This window comes from Salvelinus namaycush, chromosome 18, assembly GCF_016432855.1.
Source record: "Salvelinus namaycush isolate Seneca chromosome 18, SaNama_1.0, whole genome shotgun sequence".
NCBI lineage: Eukaryota > Metazoa > Chordata > Actinopteri > Salmoniformes > Salmonidae > Salvelinus > Salvelinus namaycush.
In genome coordinates, this window is record NC_052324.1 from 33,422,739 (window position 1) to 33,445,291 (window position 22,553).

The following is a 22,553-nucleotide window of genomic DNA, read 5'->3' on the forward strand; positions in this document are numbered from 1 at the left end:
AGGTGTGTGTGTGTGGTTGTGCTCGTGGTTGTGTTGCAGGTGTGTGTGTATGGTTGTGCTCGTGGTTGTGTTGCAGGTGTGTGTGTGTGTGATTGTGCTCGTGGTTGTGTTGCAGGTGTGTGTGTGTGTGATTGTGCTCGTGGTTGTGTTGCAGGTGTGTGTGTGTGTGTGTGGTTGTGCTCGTGGTTGTGTTGCAGGTGTGTGTGTGTGTGTGGTTGTGCTCGTGGTTGTGTTGCAGGTGTGTGTGTGTGGTTGTGCTCGTGGTTGTGTTGCAGGTGTGTGTGTGTGTGGTTGTGTTGCAGGTGTGTGTGTGTGTGTGGTTGTGCTCGTGGTTGTGTTGCAAGTGTGTGTGTGGTTGTGTTGCAGGTGTGTGTGTGTGGTTGTGTTGCAGGTGTGTGTGTGTGGTTGTGTTGCAGGTGTGTGTGTGTGTGTGGTTGTGTTGCAGGTGTGTGTGTGTGTGTGTGTGTGTGTGTGTGTGTGTGTGTGTGTGTGTGTGTGTGTGTGTGTGTGTGTGTGTGTGTGTGTGTGGTTGTGTTGCAGGTGTGTGTGTGTGTGTGTGTGGTTGTGTTGCAGGTGTGTGTGTGTGTGTGGTTGTGTTGCAAGTGTGTGTGTGTGTGTGTGTGATTGTGTTGCAGGTCTGTGTGTGTGTGTGTGTGTGTGGTTGTGTTGCAGGTGTGTGTGTGTGTGTGGTTGTGTTGCAGGTGTGTGTGTGTGTGGTTGTGTTGCAGGTGTGTGTGTGTGTGTGTGGTTGTGTTGCAGGTGTGTGTGTGTGTGTGGTTGTGTTGCAGGTGTGTGTGTGTGTGTGTGTGTGTGGTTGTGTTGTAGGTGTGTGGGTGTGTGTGTGGTTGTGTTGCAGGTGTGTGTGTGTGTGTGTGTGTGGTTGTCAGGCGCTTTTTATTGACTTCATTCATCAAACTGAAAGTTAGACCCTTTTTGTGGCCTGATTGGTGATGGGCCCAATATCTGTCCACCGAACCCAATCCTCTTCCTGGGGTCCAACACAATGAAGGCAGTTTATACTATTTTAAAAACATTACAATACATTCACAGATTCCACAACACACTGTGTGCCCTCAGCCCCCTACTCCACCACTACCACATATCTACAGTACTAAATCCATGTGTACTTGTGTGTATAGTGCGTATGTTATTGTGTGTGTGTGTGCGTGTGTGTATAGTGCATATGTTATCATGTGTGTGTGTGTATGCGTGTCTGTGCCTGTTTTTGTGTTGCTTCACAGTCCCGCTGTTCCATAAGGTGTTTTTTTCTGTTTTTTAAAATCTAATTTTACTGCTTTCATCAGTTACTTGATATGGAATAGAGTTCCATGTAGTCATGGCTCTATGTGGTACTGTGCCCCTCCCATAGTCTGTTCTGGATTTGGGGACTGTGAAGAGACCTCTTGTGGCATGTCTTGTGGGGTATGCATGGGTGTCCGAGCTGTGTGCCAGTAGTTCAAACAGACAACTCGATGCATTCAACATGTCAATACCTCTCATAAACACAAGTAATGATGAAGTCAATCTCTCCTCCACGTTGAGTCAAGAGATTGACATGCATATTATAACATTTTTCTCTCTGTGTACATCCAAGGGCCAGCCGTGCTCTGTTCTGAGCCAATTGCAAAGTCCCTTTTTGTGGCACCTGACCACACAACTGAACAGTAGTCCAGGCACGACAAAACTAGGGCCTGTAGGACCTGCCTTGTTGATAGTGTTAAGAAGGCAGAGCAGTGCTTTATTATGGACAGACTTCTCCCCATTCTAGATACTGTTGTATCAACATGTTTTTGACCATGACAGTTTACAATCCAGGTTTAATCCAAGCAGTTTAGTCACCTCGATTTACTCAATTTCCACATTATTTATTACAAGATTTAGTTGGGTTTAGTGAATGATTTGTCACAAATACAATGCTTTTAGTTTTAGAAATATTTAGGAGTAACTTTTTCCTTGCCACCCACTCTGGAACTAGGTGCAACTCTTTGTTAAATGTTGCGGCCATTTCAGTCGCTGTAGTAGCTGACGTGTATAGTGTCATTCGCATACATAGACACACTGGCTTTACTCAAAGCCTGTGGCATGTCATTAGTAAAGATTGAAAAAAGTAATGGGCCTAGACAGCTGCCCTGGGGAATTCCTGATTCTACCTGGATTATGTTGGAGAGGGTGTTCTTTAATGGAATCCTCTCCAACATAATCCAGGTAGGGAGGTGGTTAAAGGGGCAATCTGCAGTTGCTACATCCATTTTTGGAATTATAAATATATCATATGTATATGAAAAATATCATTTAGAAATGCCTCATGAGTTTAGTTCAGCTGTCGTACCCTATCAGAACCCAAAATATAATCTTATTTTACTTCAATGTTTGTAGACAATGTACATGCAAACAAACGCTGTGTAGCCTCAAAACATGGTCAAAACTATAATTGTTATGTAATGGATGATCAGTCCTTGCATCCATAGCTCTTTCTATGCATTTGAGAGTGGTTGCATTCCTCCAGTCCCATCCCTCAGCTTTTTACTGAAACAGTGGCAGGGGGGCTTTAACTTCGTTATGGTTGTTTGTTATGGGGGGGGGTTCTAATTTGACTCACATCTGTCATTAATTTGTGAAGAGAGGGAGGGGGGTAGACAGAGAGAGACAGAGAGAGGGGGGAAGTGTTAGAAGGGAAACAGTTATGTGTGTTTGAGAGATCAGTCTTTTCTTTCTTCTCCTCTTCTCTCTTTCTCTCTCTCTTCTCTTCTCTCTCTCTCAACTGTGTGTGTGGTGGAGTACCTTAACACACACACAGCTGTTTTACCTCTGACCCCAGTAAGAGGTAGCTGAGTTCTTGTGCCATTGCCCTGACAACAAGCCCAGCTGCACGCTACACATACCACGCCACAGACATGTCTGACATACACAGTTGAATCTGGTAATGAATGGTGTGGCTGTTGATCAAGTTGAGGAGACTAAATTACTTGGCATTACCTTAGATTGGTAAACTGTCATGGTCAAAACATATAGATTCAATGGTTGTAAAGATGGGGAGAGGTCTAGCCGTAATAAAGAGATGCTCTGCTTTTTTGACACCACACTCCAAAAAGCAAGTTCTGCAGGCTCTAGTTTTGTCTAATCTTGATTATTGTCCAGTCGTGTAGTCCAGTGCTGCAAGGAAAGACCTAGTTAAGCTGCAGCTGGCCCAGAACAGAGTGGCACGTTTTGCCCTTAATTGTAATCAGAGGGCTGATATAAATACTATGCATGCCAGTCTCTCTTGGCTCAGAGTTGAGGAGAGACTGACTGCATCACTTCTTCTTTATATAAGACGCATTAACGTGTTGAAAATCCCGAATTGTTTGCGTAGTCAACTTACACACAGCTCTGACACACACACTTATCCCGCCAGACATGCCACCAGGGGTCTTTTCACAGTCCCCAAATCCAGAACAAATTCAAGAAAGTGTAGAGTATTATATGGAGCCCTTATTGCATGGAACTACATTCCATCTCATATTGCTCAAATTAACAACAAACCTGGTTTAAAAAAACAGATCAAGCAACACCTCGCGACACAACACCTCTCCCCTATTTGACCTAGATAGTTTGTGTGTATGTATTGAGATGTAGGCTACGTGTGCCTTTAAAAAAATGTATGTAGTTCTGTCCTTGAGTTGTTCTTGTTTATTGATGTTCTGTATTATGTCATTCTGTATTATGTTTCATGTTTTGTGTGGACCCCAGGAATGGGGATCCTAATAAAATACACAACTCACACACACACACACGCGCATGCCCCCTCGTACGCACACGCGCGCACACACACACACCCACTCACTCACTCCTACACTCACTCACTCACTCCTACACTCACTCACTCACTCCTACACACACTCACTCCTACACACACTCACTCCTACACACACTCTCACTTACACTCACTCACACTTACACTCACTCTCTCCTGATACAGGCCAGACGTTACTCTACTCTCACAGTGAAGCCAATATTAGTATGTGTGGACAGATGGCTTTAGTACAGGGGTCTGTCAAACATGATCTACTTACCCCAAAGGTCTGATTGAACCAGGACACACACACACACACACACACACACACACACACACACACACACACACACACACACACACACACACACACACACACACACACACACACACACACACACACACACACACACACACCACTTGTTCACAAACCCAAGCTATTGAGCCCACTTACCTGACACACATATTCGTGCGCTCACATGTGCAGTGTCTTCAGAAAGTATTCAGACCCCTTGACTTTTTCAACATTTTGTTGTGTTACAGCCTGAATTTAAAATGGATTAAACTGAGATGTTGTGCCACAATGTCAAAGTGGAATTTTGTTTTTACAATTTTTTTAAATTTTTTTTTTTTTGTGTTGGACATGATTTTTGAATGATTACCCCATCTCAGTACCCTACACATACATTGATCTGTAAGGTCACTCAGTCGAGTAGTTAATTTCGAACACAGATTCAACCACAAAGACCATAGAGGTTTTCCAATGCCTCGCAAAGAAGGGCACCTATTGGTAGATGGGTATAAATAAAAGCAGACACTGAATATCTCTTTGAGCATGTTGAAGTTATTAATTACACTTTGGGTGGTGTATCAATACACCAAGTCACTACAAAGATACAGTGTCCTTCCTAACTCAGTTTCCGTAGAGGAAGGAAACCGCTCAGGGATTTCAAACAGGACTAAAGAGATAAATATACCCCCACTAAAGAGATAAATATACCCCCACTAAAGAGATAAAGATATCCCCCAGTAAAGAGATAAATACTGTATATCTCCCACTAAAGTGATAAATATATCTCCCACTAAAGAGATAAATATATCCCCCACTAAAGAGTTAAATATATCCCTACCTAAAGAGATAAATATATCCCACACTAAAGAGATAAAGATAGCCCCCACTAAAATTGATAAAGATAACCCCCACTAAAGAGATAAAGATACCCCCCACTAGAGATAAAGACATGTGATGTGTTGTGGGTTTTTCTCCCTCTCCTCCTCTGCCTTTCTCTCTTTTTCTCCCTTTCTCTCTCTCTCTGCCTTTCTCTCTCTCTCTCTCTCTGCCTTTCTCTCTCTCTCTCTCTCTCTCTCTCTGCCTTTCTTTCTCTCTCTCTTTCTCTCTCTCTCTCTCTGCCTTTCTCTCTCTCTTTCTCTCTCTGCCTTTCTCTCTCTCTCTCTCTGCCTTTCTCTCTCTCTCTCTTTCTCTCTCTCTCTCTCTCTCTCTGCCTTTCTTTCTCTCTCTCTCTCTCTCTGTGCCTTTCTCTCTCTCTCTCTCTCTGCCTTTCTCTCTCTCTTTCTCTCTCTCTCTCTCTCTCTCTGCCTTTCTCTCTCTCTCTCTCTCTCTCTCTGCCTTTCTCTCTTTTCCTCTCTTTTTCTCTCTTTTTCTCTCTTTCTCTCTCTCGTGTTGTGTAAGGAATTGAGACTTTACAATGAGGTAAGGAATGAGTGAAGGAGGGGGAGCGTTGTGTATGTTTGTGTGTGTGTGTCTAGTTGGTGTTAAGTCGTGGTTACAGTGGGAGGGAATAGGGTGCTGTAAATTGGCATTAGTGAGAACGTGTGTAGGGGTGTGTGTATGTGTGTTGTCTGCGAGCCCTAGTGCCTGCTCATCACCTCAAGCCCTGCAGGCCTCTGTCTACCTGGGTGGTCTGGCACATACACAGGACTAGTGTGTGTGTTCAGTGGTCTGGCAGCTACACAGGATCCAGATTGTGTTCTGGGCAGGGACCCAGCCTAACCCCACCCTCGTCTCTCTACTCCTCTCACTCTGTCTCTCTATACTCACGCTCCCTTTCTCATTTTCTTTCCTCTAGGTCCACCTCTTACACTCTAACACATGAAAAAATATTATAGTATACTATGATATACACTACGTTCAAAGGTTTGGGGTCACTTTTGAAATGTCCTTGTTTTTGAAAGAGAAGCACATTTTTTTGTCCATTAAAATAACATCAAATTGATCAGAAATACAGTGTAGACATTGTTAATGTTGTAAACGACTATTGTAGCTGGAAACGGCTGATTTTGAATGGAATATCTACGTAGGCGTACAAATCAAATCAAATTGTATTGGTCACATACTCACGGTTAGCAGATGTTAATGCGAGTGTAGCGAAATGCTTGTGCCAAGAGTGCATTAATATCTAACAAATAATCTAACAATTCCCAACAACTACCTAATACACACAAATCTAACAAGTAATCTAACAATTCCCCAACAACTACCTAATACACACAAATCTAAAGGGGTGAATGAGAATATGTACATGTAAGTATATGGATGAGCGATGGCCGAGCGCATAGGCAAGGTGCTGTACATGGTGTAAAATACAGTATATACATGTAATATGAGTAATGTAAGATGTGTAAACATTATTAAAGTGGCATTATTTAAAGTGACATTGTTTAAAGTGACTAGTGATCCATTTATTAAAGTGTCCAGTGATTGGGTCTCAATGTGGGCAGCAGCCTCTCTGAGTTAGTGATTGCTGTTTAGCAGTCTGATGGCCTTGAGATAGAAGCTGTTTCTCAATCTCTCGGTTCTCAATTTCAGAGGCCCATTATCAGCAACCATTACTCCTGTGTTCCAATGGCACGTTGTGTTAGCTATTCCAAGTTTATCATTTAAAATAACCCTTTTGTAATTGTGTTAGCACAGCTGAAAACTGTTGTCCTGATTAAAGAAGCAATACAACTGGCCTTCTTTAGACTCGCAAAACCCGCAAAACACCAGTCTCAATGTCAGCAGTGAAGAGGCGATTCTGGGATGCTGGCCTTCTAGGCAGAGTTGCAATGAAAAGGCCATATCACAGACAGTCCAATAAAACAAAAATATTAAAATGGGCAAAATAACACAAATACTGGACAGAGGAACTCTGCCTAGAAGGCCAGCATCCCAGAATCACCTCTTCACTGTTGACGTTGAGACTGGTGTTTTGCGGGTACTATTTAACCTCTCTGCGCTACGAATCCCTTTAGCAGGATCATTTTCCTAAACAACCGCTGAATTGCAGGGCGCAAAATATTACTAAAAATATTTATAATCATGCAATCACAAGTGAAATATACCAAAACACAGCTTAGCTTGTTGTTAATCCACCTATCGTGTCAGATTTTGAAAATATACTTTACAGCGAAAGCAATCCAAGCTTTTGTGAGTGTATCAATCAATGCTAGAACAGCTAGCCCCAAATTAGCATGGTCACGAAAGTCAGAAAAGCAATAAAATTAATCGCTTACCTTTGATAATCTTCGGATGTTTGCACTCACAAGACTCCCAGTTACACAATAAATGTTATTTTTGTTCGATAAATATTACTTTTATAACAAAAAATTGCCATTTGGGTTGCGCGTTATGTTCAGAAAACTACAGCCTCGTTCCGTTCGACGAAAATTCCAAAAAGTATCCGTAATGTTCGTAGAAACATGTCAAATGTTTTTTATAATCAATCCTCAGATTGTTTTTAACATACATAATCGATAATATTTCAACCGGACCGTAACCTATTCAATAAAAGAGAGAAAGAAAATGGAGAGTTACCCCTCTCGCGCGCAGGAACTAATCAAAGGACACCTGACTAGTTTTGAAAATTCTCGCTTATTTTTCAAAATAAAAGCCTGAAACTATGTCTAAAGCCTGGTCATAGCCTGAGGAAGCCATTGGAAAAGGAATCTGGTTGATACCCCTTTAAATTGAAGAAAGACGGGAAATGAAACACAGATAAAAAATAAAAATAAAATAACTTCCGGGTTAGATTTCCTCAGGTTTTCAGTTTTGTTAAACTCACAGACAATATTTTGACAGTTTTGGAAACTTTGGAGTGTTTTCTATCCTAATCTGTAAATTATATGCATATTCTACGATCTGGAACTGAGAAATAGTCCGTTTACCTTAGGAACGTTATTTTAAAAAAATTAAAAAATCTGACCCCTAGCGTCAAGAAGTTAATGAAACTGCCAGTTGTGGACTTGTGAGGCATCTGTTTCTCAAACTAGACACTCTAATGTACTTGTCTTCTTGCTCAGTTGTGCACCGGGGCCTCCCACTCCTCTTTCTATTCTGGTTAGAGCCAGTTTGCCCTGTTCTGTGAAAGGAGTAGTACACATCGTTGTACGATATGTTCAGTGGGTATATATTTACAGTACAACACGTTAATTGTGCACGTGATTGTCATTGCAGAGTAGAGTAATATGGATAAATAAATGACATTATCATAGTACACATACATTTATTTGTAGGCCTACCATAGTACGCACCACAATATACTATTGTAAACTATAGTAGGTATTATAGTACAATATGGTAAATTTCTTATGGGACAGCCTAAAAATCTACAGTAAGTGCTATTACAGTTTTTCCTCAATTGTGTAATAGCTTTTTTTGGAACAATGTTGTTGACTTTCAGAGAGTCCAAAAGTCACAGAACTCTGTAGCCTTTTGCAAAACAGTAAATACATTTTCAAAATGTAATTTCCTTTTCAAAACAAAAATAAATTCAGCAAAACTATATTACACTGTAAAAATTGCAACTACATTCATCAAAAGAACATGACTGCCTGCACAAAGATTAACACAACCATACTTGTCTCTTGAGTCCAAGCAGACAATACAGAAAGTTAGTCTGTGTTTAAAAAATCCCAGTAGATCAATTCATTTTCTTTGCAGTCACTAAATCATGATGATCAAAATTGGAAATACAACTATCCAAAGGTGCAGCATTGTGGGCAATTACTCTCCTTGTATGTATATTTCACCAAAAATGTCATACATATCAAAAACTATTCCTGATAAAAAAAATGAAATAAACATTAAGCACATTGTGTGCTGGATTCATTCATTGGTATCATCAAAATCCAATTCCATGTGTTCAATACAAAGGTTGGTTTTCTCATAGTTTTATACATTTTCCATTGGCGCACAGAAAGACATTCCACACTAGAAATATGGAAAGGTGCAGTGGTGTAAAGTAAATAAGTAAAAATGAAGTACTACTTAAGTTTTTTTTGTAGTATCTGTACTTTAATTTATTATTTATATTTTTCACAACTTTTACTTTTATTCCACTACATTTCTAAAGAAAATAATGTAGTTTTTACCTCATACATTTTCCCTGACACCCAAAAGTACTTGTTACATTTTGAATGCTCAGGCAGGACATCAATATGGTCCAGTTCACGCACCTATCAATATAATGCGTCTGTCACGCCCTGACCTTAGTTATCTATGTTTTCTTTATTATTTGGGTTAGGTCAGGGTGTGACGAGGGTGGGTATGCTTGTTTTGTATTGTCTAGTTTTTTTTGTATGTCTAGGGGTGTTGGTAAGTCTAGGCATATGTATGTCTATGGTGGCCTGAATTGGTTCCCAATCAGAGGCAGCTGTTTATCGTTGTCTCTGATTGGGGATCATATTTAGGTTGCCATTTTCCCTTTTGGTTTTGTGGGTTCTTATTCTGTGTTTAGTTGCCTGTCTGCGCTAGCCATATTAGCTTCACGGTTCATTTTGTTATTTTGTTCGTTTCGTTCAGTGTTCATTCTTTAAATAAAGAAGAATGTACGCTTACGACGCTGTGCCTTGGTCTCCTCCCTACGACGGCCGTGACAGCGTCATCCCTAATGCCTCTGATCTGGTGGACTTGCAAAACACAAATAATGAGTTTGTAATGTCTGAGTTATGTCTGAGTGTTGGAGTGTGCCCCAGGTTGTACGTAAATAATAACAAAACAGGAAAATCTTGTTGGTTTGCTTAATACAAGGAATTTGATGTATAGCATTTATTTTTTTACTTTTACTGAACTATGACAATTTCGTATTTTTTCCACCACTGTACTTAAGTACATTTAAAACCAGATGCTTTTAGACTTTTACTTAAGTAGTATTTTGCTGGGTGACTTTCACTTTTACTTGAGTCATTTTCTATTCAGGCATCTTTACTTTTACTCAAGTATGACAATTGAGGACTTTTGTAAAGGTGAATACAATGGAGGAACACAACTGATATGAATGTATAGTATAGGCCTAAATCAAACACTAAAACAAAGCTCTATAATGGAAAGTCACAATATTGGAGATGTTGACTTAGGAGTAACCCAAAGTTAAGTAATGTACACACGTATTACACTAATGGGATGATTTTGAATTCTGTGCAGTGGTATTTACTGATTGCTAGAAACAGTGAACACAATTGTACACATTTCTCTTCTGATTAAAACAATGTGTTAATATCCATAACAGTGAATTTTGTGTGCAATGATGACATTTGTATTTCATGTTTTGCAAAAGGTGGTCTAAGATATGAAGTCAGCTACAAAGGCAAGAAAATGATCAGAAGTACTGTAAATGTATTTCAATATTTGATCATTGCTGTTTTGCTATAGATATGTTTCAACACAGATTTAAAAAATGCTTGTACGTGATTGAGAAAAACTGTAATGACTGAAAGGTACTACAGTGTGTAGTGTATTCTACAGTATACTACCAAACACGATCGAGGCATACTACAGTGTGTAGTATAGCATTGTACAGTACACTACAACATTCTTTAGTAAGCACTACACGATCGAGGGCTACTGCAGTGTGGAGTATAGTATTCTACAGTATACTACAGTTCGCTACTGTCACGTTGGCATGAAGGATCGGGAGACAGACGCAGGGATGTGTAATAGTTTTTTTTATTAAGCCCAAATTACGGCGTGCCGTGTAAAGGCACAGGGACGAAGACCAAACAAACACGTAACAAAAACACGGTCGAAACCCAAAACAAAAGGGTGAGGAGTACCTCGAATAAATACACACGCGTACAATGATACCACACGGGACGAGACCCGTAATCATCTGCACAATCCACAAGGGCACGAAAGCCCAAAACCCACAGCACAAGTACTCACACGCACCAACGGACATAGTAACAATAATCGACAGACAACGGAAACCAAAGGGCACACTTTGGTTTCAAGTACTAATCAGTGGGAATAGGGGACAGGTGTGCGTGATGAAAGTTCCGGAGGGATCCGTGACAACTACAGAATACTATGAAACTAAGTACTATAGTATTCTATAGTAAGCTGTAGTATTTTTTTATGTGGGTTAACTCACTTTATCTCTTACTTCAGTGTTATGATATGAAATATGTACACTTTGTGTGTGGGTGCGCATGCCGGTATGTGTGTGTGCGTGTGTGTTTAGAGGGGCCGGTGTGATAAGGGTAGGGTTAGGAACAATATGAACTATCCCCTTCCACCTTCACATAGGTCATGGCAACCTGATGAGTTAATTTAACACCTTGTTCCCTGTGTGTGTTCTCCCTGACCAGGCTGCGGTGGTGGTCGTGTTTAACTTTGCCATGGTGCTGCTCATCTTCCCTGCCATCCTCAGTATGGACCTGTATCGCAGAGAGGACCGGCGTTTTGACATTTTCTGCTGCTTCTACAGGTTACACACACAAACAAACACAAACACACACACACTATGAGCTTGATTCAATCCGTAACGCTGAAGGGCTGCGCCACAGCATGATAGAAGTATAATGGCAGTTGTCCTGCATTAGCGGAGATTCATGGTAAACACTGCATATGTCTGCTCAGTCGGAAATTACCTTTACATTTCAATCGTGCTATAGCGCTGAACTTCAGCGATATGGACTGAATCAAGGCCTCTATATCCCTCCCCACCCTGTGGCTGAAAAAGGTGTGTTGTGTGTTGTATTTTTCCATGTGATTACAGCTGAGTGTCTCTCTACCGCAAATCCCCCTCACTGATCATTTAATTACAGTTCAGAGTTTTCTTTCTTTCAGCTTTTCTGTCTTGCTGTCTGTTTATCCTTCTCTCTCTTTATTAAACATCACCTGCCGGTCTGTCAGCCTGTCTGTCTGCCTGACTGACTTCCTGCCTGTCTACGTGTCTGTCTGCCTGCCTGCCTGTGCATGTTCAGCTGCTAAACACTGACAGATTCACACGTTAAATACACTCACAGAGGCACACGTTAAATACACTAACAGGCACACGTTAAATACTCTCACAGAGGCACACGTTAAATACTCTCACAGAGGCACACGTTAAATACACTAACAGGCACACGTTAAATACACTCACAGAGGCACACGTTAAATACTCTCACAGAGGCACACGTTAAATACACTCACAGAGGCAAACATCTCCAGCCCCAGTGCTAACTGTCTGTCTGTCTGTTTTTCTCATGCCAAAGTGCTAACTGTCTGTTTGTCTGTCTGGCTGTCTGACTGTCTGTTTGTCTCCAGCCCCAGTGCTAACTGTCTGTCTATCTTTCTGTTTGTTTCCAGCCCAAGTGCTAACTGTCTGTCTGTCTTTCTGTTTGTCTGCATCCCCAGTGCTTCCTGTCTGTCTATCTTTCTGTTTGTTTCCAGCCCCACTGCTAACTGTCTGTCTGTCTTTCTGTTTGTCTCCAGCCCCACTGCTAACTGTCTGTCTTTTTGTCTCCAGGCCCAGTGCTAACTGTTTTTCTGTCTTTCTGTTTGTCTCCAGCACCAGGAATAACTGTATGTCTGACTGTCTGTCTTCAGCCCATGCTAACTGTCTGTCTGTCTGTCTGTCTGTCTGTCTGTCTGTCTGTCTGTCTGTCTGTCTGTCTGTCTGTCTGTCTGTCTGTCTGTCTGTCTGTCTGTCTGTCTGTCTGTCTGTCTGTCTGTCTGTCTGTTTGACTCCAGCCCCAGTGCTAATGGTCTGTCTCTCTGTATGTGCCCCTCCAGCCCTTGCGCTAACAGGGTGATCCAGATCGAGCCCCAGGTCCACATGGACGGAGCAGACAGCAGTCGCTACAGCCCCCCTCCCCCCTCCTACCACACCACCCCTCCCACATACAGCAGCTCACCCCCGTCCTACAGCAGCCATGGTTTCTCCCAGCAGACTCAGATCACCATGCAGTCTACTGTCCAGCTGAGGACAGAGTACGACCCCAGGACTCAGGCCTTTTACACTACGGCCGAACCCAGGTCCCAGATCTCAGTACAACCCTTCACACCCACGCCTGTCGCCACCGGCCCCGCCAACAACCCCAACACCAGTCACGCCAGTCACGGAAACAACAGCCACCACAGCAACCATCTCAGCCGGAGTGGGAGTAGCAGTGGTCACGTCAACCTCAACAACAACAACGGTAGCCGTGGTTCAGGCTCGGTCCCTTCACCTCCCCAGTCGTCCTCTGGCGTCCCCACTGTCTCCCCCCAAGCGGGGGAGGGGGTGTGTGTGTCGGGGGAGAGTGCCAGCTCCACCAGGGATCTGCTGTCCCAGTTTGGAGGGGCCTCTCTGGGGCTGCGCTGTCTGGAGCCCCATTGCTCCCGGTGGACCTTGGCCTCCTTTGCCGAGAAGCACTACGCCCCCTTCCTACTGCAGCCCACCACCAAGGTCAGTCTGTCTGTCTCCCTGTGTGTGTACGTGTTCCTCACTAGCAGTGGCTAACTCTCCCAGCCTGCTGAGTCAGAGCTAGCTAACCACAGAGCTAGCTCTGTTCCAGTACGTTCCAGTACGTTCTATTAATCATATCTCTTAGAGCAAGGCTAGATCAGACCAGGCTTTCAGTCTGTGGTCAGTATCTGACTAAAAACACTTCTCTCTTCTCTCCTGGGTGGGCCCTTAACCTGACCTCCTGACCTGACTGACTCAGCCTGTAGTCAGACACTACATTAGTCTTGCTGGAGTGTTGAGATGGGTCACTAACTGGGATAGTAAAACAGGTCCTGATAGTGATAGCTACGTGGTGTGACTGCGTCTAAAATGGCACCCTATTCCTTATATAGTGCACAACTTTTGCACTTAACACTCATCTCCAGTTCACATTGGATGTTTCTGTGGTTGCTGGGCATCAGTCTGTAAAGGACCACCCGTGTTTGGTGTAGTGCACTTATCTCCCTCAATCACCCCCTCCCTCTCCCCCCTCGCTCCCTCCTCCCTTCCATCCCTCACTCCAGGTGGTGGTCATCCTGTTGTTCCTGGCCCTGCTGGTGGTCAGTCTGTACGGGACCACACGGGTGCGGGACGGGCTGGAGCTGACCGACATCGTTCCCAGGGAGACCAGCGAGTACGACTTCATCGGGGCCCAGTTCAAGTTCTTCTCTTTCTACAACATGTACGTGGTGACCCAGCGGGCGGAGTACTCCCAGGCCCAGCCCCTGCTCTACCAGCTGCACCACAGCTTCAACACGGTCCGCTATGTACTGAGAGAGGACGACGGACAGCTACCACGCATGTGGCTCCACTACTTCAGGGACTGGCTGCAAGGTGAGCCAGGCGGGGCGATACATATACAGTACTTAGAAATATACAGGCTTTCACACACACTTTGTTGTTGTCATATTTGACAGCAGTCCTCATTAGCTGCAGTTGTTTCCCAGCAACATGAACTAAGCCTTGAGGCTCTGTGTAGACAAGTACACGACACTAGTGAGGGTTGAAGTGCTTGTACATGTACGTGTGTATATTCATCTGTGTCTGCGCGTGCATTTGTGTGTGCGTGTGTGTGGCTGGGCGGGCGGGAACTGCAGAGTGGGTGAGTTATAGAGAGCTGTGTTTAATATTGCTCGGTGAGAGATGGCTGGACCAATTTGACCCAGACAGCGAGCAGAGGGAGACCTTGGACCTTTCTGTCCCAGAAACAAGCTACTGGCCAGGTGGAGCAGACAGGGGAAGAGCGGGAGGCCAGGAGGAGAGAAAGAATGAAGTGGAGATAGAGAGCATGAAGGAGAGAAATTAAGAGGTAGAGAGAGATATTCTCAGCTAGTTCTACTTGAAAGAAAAAAAGCATGTCAGAGTTTGATACTGTGTTTGTCCTGCTCTTATACAAAGCACTAAGTAGCACGGTGTGTCCCAACGTCTTTTAACAAGGCATTTGGTGAAGTCTCATAGTGTAGAGCGGGGGAGAAATGTGTGTAATTACACAATCATTATCCCTCTGTGTGTGTGTAGGGCTGGAACTGAGACACATTAACTAATAAACTGTGGATTACTAGTCTCACAACTCAAACATTTGAAAGAGATTGAACACTTTCAACACTTTGTGCTGAGATTCCAGATCAAGCAGACACAAGCATGCAAACAACCCACAGCCATACGCAGAGAGAAAGACAGAGAGAGACCTGCTGCTGGTGTTGTTGCTTACTGCAGAATTAGACGTTCATCCACATTCTCCAAACGTCAAATTTCAAAGTGTTTTTGTTTTTCCTGATGCTCTGTATCGTTCCATTTCTCCAAACGTTAAATGAGGGTTAAATGTAGGTACTCATTCTGAATGGTTAAGGTAAGGGTAAAGGTTTGTGATAGGGTTAAATGTAGGTACTCATTCTGAATGGTTAAGGTAAGGGTAAAGGTTTGTGATAGGGTTAACCTTGGCTTGGAACCCCTCAACAACATTCCGCTGAAAAGGCAGCGCGGGAAATTCATTTCTTTAAAAAAAAAAAGAAAAAAAAAAAAGTCCAATACAGCAAATGAAAGATAAACATCTTGTTAATCTACCCATCGTGTCCGATTTCAAAATTGCTTTACAGCGAAAGCACAACATATGATTATGTTAGATCACCGCCAAGTCCAAAAAAACACACAGCCATTTTTCCAGCCAAAGATAGGAGTCACAAAAAGCAGAAATAGAGATAAATTTAATCACTAACCTTTGATGATCTTCATCAGATGACAATCATAGGACTTCATGTTACACAATACATATATGTTTTGTTTGGTAAAATTTATATTTATATCCAAAAACCTCAGTTTACATAGGCGCCATGTTCAGAAATGCCTCCAAAATATCTGGAGAAATTGCAGAGAGCCACGTCAAATAACATAAATACTCATCATAAACTTTGATGATAGATACATGTTTTACATAGAATTAAAGATACACTTGTTCTTATGGAGGAAATTTGCCATCTTCTCCGCCAGCCTATCCCTACTCCTCCGATGCCAGGTATCGTAGCCCATAGCCCTCCTTCGTTCATACCCATGCCTGGAAAATATGACGGTTCACCTGGGAAATGTCAGAGATTTCTGATGCGATGCAGCAAATACATTGAGCACAAACCCACTAACTTCGCCACCGACAAGAGCAGGTTGGATTTTGTCGTCTCTACTCACAGGCAAAGCCCTGGATTGGGCCACCGCCATATGGACTGCCAACAGCACAGAACTCGGATCCGAGACCCATTTCCACACCCTCTTCAAATAGGTATTCGATCACTCTCCCTCCGGTCATCCTATAGGAGATCTCCTTATAGAACTTCAACAAGGACGCAATTCAGCTCCCGAGTATGCCCTCGAGTTCCGCTCCATGGCTGCAGGGAGTGGATGGCAAGAGGCTGCTTTACTTACCGTTTACCGAAGAGGGCTCAACAGGGAACTTCAGGCGGAGCTGGACTGTAGAGGTGACCTTCAGGATTTAAATCAATACATTCGTATGTCCATCTCCATCGACCACCTCATCACCGAAGAACTCTGCCACCCAGGAACCCAAAATCTTCTCATTCCATCATCCCATCCAAGTCTTCTAGAGCCCATGCAGTTGGGCCATGCTCCTCTCCCGTGTATTGAACGCCAAAAGCAGATCCAAGAAGGGCTCTGCCTATACTGTGGAGGGAAAGATTATCTACTCAGCCATTGCCCTGTTCACCCCCCACGGAGAGATGAGAAGGGTCCCCCTGCTCCCATGCAGATAAGCGTGTCCTTATTTCTAAATATCTCCCAGAAGCAATTCTCCGTCCCAGTATTGATATCCGTGAACGGGGTTACTAAGTACGTAGAGGGCTTGATAGATTCGGGAGCAGCAGGTAATTTTATTGATCACCAGCTAGTACAAGAGCTTGACATTGATCTAACACCTGTCACCCCTCCCTTAAGGATTAACACCCTGGATGGGTAGCCATTGGGCATGGGCTTCATTACGCACCTGACACAGAGCGTCACCCTCCAGATTGGAGTCTTCCACACCGAAACCATTCAACTCATGGAACTGTCATCCCCCAAACAGACACTCATCCTCGAACATCCCTGGATTTGTCGTTACGACACCGCAATCTCGTGGCAACAAGGTGAACTACTGTCCTGGTCTTCTACCAGCTTCTCCAGTTGTTTTAGCCTACTGACTTACTTAGCCTATCAACTTACTCCCTTGAGTGTCCCCACCGAAGTGCTGTGTTTACCCCCTATCTATCCCGGAAAATGAGGTAATGGAGAACTACATTGATGAATCACTCAAACGGTTTCATTTGTCCTTCCCCGGTTGCGTCCAGCTTCTTCTTCATTGGAAAAAAGGACGCTGGTCTCCGTCCATGTATTGATTATCGTTCCCTGAATGACGTCACGGTCAGGAACCGTTTCCCTCTTCCTCTGATCCCAGCGACCCTTGAACAAGTGGTCCGCGCCAATATGTATACCAAACTCGACCTGCGAAGTGCATATAACCTTGTCCGTATACGTGAAGGCGACGAATGGAAGACCTTTATCACCGCTCGAGGGCACTACGAATACCTGGTCATGCCCTACGGCCTTACGAACGCCCCCACCGTCTTCCAATCCTTTATGAACGAGGTTTTCCAGGATATGATCAACCGCTTTCTCATCGTCTACATTGATGACATCCTGATTTACTCATACTCCCTGAAGGAATACATACAGCATGTGCAAAAGGTTCTTCAACGGCTCCTTGACCATAACCTTTATGTGAAGACTGAAAAGAGTGCCTTCCATGTAACCACAGTAAACTTCCTCGGCTTCGTACTGACACCTGGAGGGGTCAGCATGTATGAGAACAAAGTCACCGCCGTCAGTAACTGGCCCAAACCCATCACCGCTAAGGAACTCCAACGTTTCATTGGGTTCTCTGACTTCTATTGGCGGTTCATTCGGAACTTCAGTTCTATGACCACTCCCCTCACTGCCCTTACCAGCCAAAAGACCCGGACCCTTCAATGGACTGATACGGCCCTGACTGCATTAAACAACTTGAAACGCCTCTTCACCTCAGTTCCTGTCCTTCACCAACCTGATCCGACCCTTCCTTTCACTCCGGAGGTGGATGCCTCCGAAGTAGCAGTAGGAGCCATACTCTCTCAGCGGGTGGGAACACCTCCCAAATCACATCCCTGTGCCTTCTTCTCCAGGAAGTTGTCCCCCGCTGAGAGGAATTACGATGTGGGGAACATAACTCCTCGCCATCAAGCTGGCCCTCGAGGAGTGGCGCCACTGGTTGGAGGGCACACAACATCCCTTTCTCATAGTAACCTGGAATATATCAGAGGGTCTAAGAGATTAAACTCCAGACAAGCCCACTAGTCTATCTTCTTCACACGCTTCCATTTTCATGTTACTTACATCCCTAGAAGGAAAAACGTAAAAGCTGATGCTCTCTCCCGCCAGTTTGACCTTCCGACCAGTAACTCAGACCCTACGCCCATTCTTCCTTCCTCTTGTATTATGGGACCGGTACAGTGGGAGGTTCACTCTGCCATACAAGAAGCCCTAACCTCAGACCCGGCTCCTCCTGAGACACCAGCTGGGAAGAGTTTCGTACCAGCAGCTGTTAGATTCCAACTGATGCAATGGTGTCACACGTCCTTGGGGTCAGGACATCCGGGCATTACACGAACCACCGAACTTCTAGCCCGGAAGTTCTGGTGGTCCTCACTGGCATCCAACGTAAGGGATTACGTACTCTCCTGTCCAGTCTGTGCCCAAACCAAAAGCCCTCGTCATCTCCCTTCCAGGAAGCTTTAACCTTTGCCAATCCCTCACAGACCCTGGTCCCTCATAGCTGTAGACTTCATCACAGACCTTCCTGAATCCTCTGGTAACACCACCATCCTTGTCATAGTAGACCGTTTTTCAATAATGTGTCGCCTGGTTCCTCTTCCTCATCTACCTGACGCCATGTAATTTGCAGAGTGTATGTTCCATCTGTATGGGATTCCGGAGGACATCGTCTCTGACTGCGGGCCCCAGTTTGTCTCCTGGGTGTGGGGAGCCTTCTGTGACCAACTGGGGGTCGCCCTCAGCCTCTTCTCCAGGTACCACCCCTAGACCAATGGCCAGACGGAACACCTGAACCAAGAACTAGGGAAGTACCTCCGCCAACATTGTTCTGCCTCTCCACACGACTGGAGTCTGTATATGGCCTGGGCCGAATATGCTCAGAACTCACTCATGCACACATCCCTCCGCCTTACTCCGTTTCAGTGTTTCTCTGGGAGGCGGAGCCTGGTACTGTCCCAGCTGTCAACGACTGGTTTCGGCGTAGTGAGCTGTTATGGGAGACCGCTCACCGGCATCTGCAGGAAGCCTCTAATACCCAGAAACGCTTTGCCGACAGACGCCGCCGACCTACGCCACTCTTTCACCCTGGACAGCATGTGTGGCTCTCTACCAGAGACATCCGGCTCCGCCTCCCCTGCAAAAAGTAGCCCTGTTTCTTTGCGTTCTGGAACATAGCCCTGTCTTTCATTTTTTGTTCATTTATTTCACGTGTTTGTTTCTCACCTGGTCTCATCAGCTCCCTATTTAGTTCAGTTCTTAATGTTTGTGAGGTATTGTTTGTTTTGACTGCCTACATGTGTTTGACTATTGCCTGCGACCACGATTCCTGCCTTCTGTGAAGGCTTAATAAACATCTGCCGCACTCTGCGCGTGAATCTACACCTTTTTCTCCCTGAGTATTCATTACAACCCCTAAATATTTCTGAAACCAAAAGCATTGTATTTGGAAACCCTAAACCTCATCTAAATCTTGTAATAAATAATGTGGAAATTGAGCAAGTTGAGATGAATAAACTGCTTGGAGTAACACTAGATTGTAAACTGTCATTGTCAAAACATACTGACGCAGTAGTAGCTAAGATGGGGAGAAGTCTGTCTTTAATAAAGCGATGCTCTGCCTTCTTAACAACATTATCAACAAGGCAGGTCCTACAGTCCCTAGTTTTGTTGCACTTTGACTACTGTTCAGTCGTGTGGTCAGGTGCCACAAATGACTTCGGAAAATTGAAATTGGCTCAGAACAGGGCAGCACGGCTGGCCCTTGGATGTACACAGAGAGCTAATATTAATATGCATGCCAATCTCTCCTGGCTGAAAGTGGAGGAGAGATTGACTTCATCACTATTATTTGTGAGAGGTATTGACATGTTGAATGCACCGAGTTGTCTGTTTGAACTACTGGCACACAGCTCGGACACCCATGCACACCCCACAAGACATGCCACAAGAGGTCTCTTCACAGTCCCCAAGTCCAGAACAGACTATGGGAGGTGCACAGTACTACATAGAGCCATGACTACATCGACCTCTATTCCACATCAAGTAACTGACGCAAGCAGTAAAATTAGATTTAAAAACAAATAAAAAAACACCTTATGGAACAGCGGGACTGTGAAGCAACACAAACTTTGCCACCGACACATGCAGACACACACACACACATACGAAAACATACGCACTACACATACACATGGATTTAGTACTGTAGATATATGGTAGTGGTGGAGTAGGGGCTTGAGGGCACACAGTGTGTTGTGGAATCTGTGAATGTATTGTAATGTTTTAAAATTGTATAAACTGCCTTAATTTTGCTGGACCCCAGGAAGAGTAGCTGCTGCTTTGGCAGAAGCTAATGGGGATCCATAATAAATACAAATACAAAATACAACAATGTGTGTGAGGTGTATACTTTTGTGATTTAGCCCACTGCAGTAATTATTAACCTTCTGTCTTGTGTAACCATATCAAGCATAACATATACTAATTTATTGTCCCGGATTTACGTGTACTATGTTATGTCTAGTCTATGAGACCAGTCTGGGTTTTGTTATGGTTGTGTTATGGTTGTGGTTGTGTGTCTACAGCTCTGCAGGAAGCATTTGACCAGGACTGGGAAGCAGGTTGGATCACACAGAGCAGCTATAGGAACGGTTCAGATGACGGGGTCCTGGCCTACAAACTACTGGTACAGACCGGACGCAGGGAAAGGCCCATCAGCGTTAACCAGGTGAAATACATTTATTAATACCAGACTAAACCTTTCACTTCCATCAGGTGGGAGACATTTATTAATATCAGGCTAAACCCTTGAACTTCAACCACGTGAGAGACATATATTAATATCAAACTAAACCCTTTCACTTCCATCAGGTGAGAGACATTTATTAATATCAAACTAAACCCTTTCACTGCTTCAGGTGAGACTGGTCTCCAACCCATTTATTAAAACAGAGTAAGTTTGTGATCAAAACCCATTTCAACTAGGTGGGAGTACAATATAATGAAAATGCTTTATCTGAACCAGGTGGGTGTTGGATCGTATGTCATTCACTTTAACCAGGGGATAACTTGATGATTACTCCAAAGCAAGCCTGTCAGCCTGTCAAGAATGCATGTTGATACTCTGTAATGTTCTATTATCATGTCCTTCTAATCTCTTGTCCTGGCATGTAGCAGTGGTACAGTAGGATTGTACAAAATTAGATTTGACTAATCTTTGGAGAATGGGATACTGAGTGGGTCTTTGTGCGTAATGTGCGGGTGTGCGTAATGTGCAGGTGTGCGTTGTAACGGTTTTGACTTGACTTGAGGTTAGTAGACCAGGTAGGTCGGCCTACTAGAGAAATTGTATGAATTTTCCTTTTGTTTTGTGAGTCAGTCTCATCTGTCAGTCATGATTAAATGATTAGAGTGAATCCCAAGTGACCTCAGTCGCAAGAAACTGTCCATTCATAAATTCTGAATTCAATAACCACCCGTTCCACACAGCAATACGAATGATAAGGATTGACTATCTTTTCGCCAACAACTGAACACATAACCCAACCCAACACGGAGTAAATCACAATAAAAACTAATGAAATACCACTAGAAAAAAGTTGTAACCAGTTGGTCAGTCAGTCAATCCAATCCGCCAACAGATCTCCAGTGGAGAAAGGCCACGGAGAACAGCCGATATCAACAGAGGTTTGTCCAACAATAGAAATGAGTGGAGCCGATCTTTGTTAGTCTTAAGACAGGGCTACAATGCACACTGTTAGAGAAAACTAAACGGTCTAAAGGAGCTATGGAAATGAGGGTTTGACTACCTCATTCGCACCACCGTCACCCATCTTTGCGCAGCTGATGCTGGCAATTTAATAGGGAATTAAAGTGGAAGCGCAGCGTCGGGAGGCGAAGCACTGAGGCAGTTCAGACAAATTGGGGACCATCATAGGTTTCTCTCTCTCTCTCTCTCTCTCTCTCTCTCTCTCTCTCTCTCTCTCTCTCTCTCTCTCTCTCTCTCTCTCTCTCTCTCTCTCTCTCTCTCTCTCTCTCTCTCTCTCTCTCTCTCTCTCTTCTCTCTCTCTCTCTCTCTCTCCGGGACTGCAAACCAGCCTCTGAAAAAGCTATTAAGCCATTTTCTGCTATCTACAGGCTAGAGATGCCCGACTCTAACCATAGTGTGTCTTTGTGTTCCCTTCTGCTTCAGATAAGACTGTTTAACAGCTTTACAGTGTTCCTAGTTCCTAGATGGGTGTGAT

The 22,553-nt window shown here is 44.0% G+C and overlaps 1 protein-coding gene across 1 annotated transcript in view; it reads left to right on the forward strand.

Moving 5' to 3' along the window:
* Positions 1-22,553, forward strand: part of LOC120062919 (protein patched homolog 1-like) — a 133,622-nt gene that overhangs the window by 60,453 nt on the left and 50,616 nt on the right. Inside the window, exons 8-11 of the mRNA XM_039012978.1 lie at positions 11,357-11,475; positions 12,768-13,422; positions 13,986-14,295; positions 20,895-21,037. Coding sequence (XP_038868906.1) covers positions 11,357-11,475; positions 12,768-13,422; positions 13,986-14,295; positions 20,895-21,037 — 1,227 coding nt within the window. The remainder of the gene's footprint in view (positions 1-11,356; positions 11,476-12,767; positions 13,423-13,985; positions 14,296-20,894; positions 21,038-22,553) is intronic.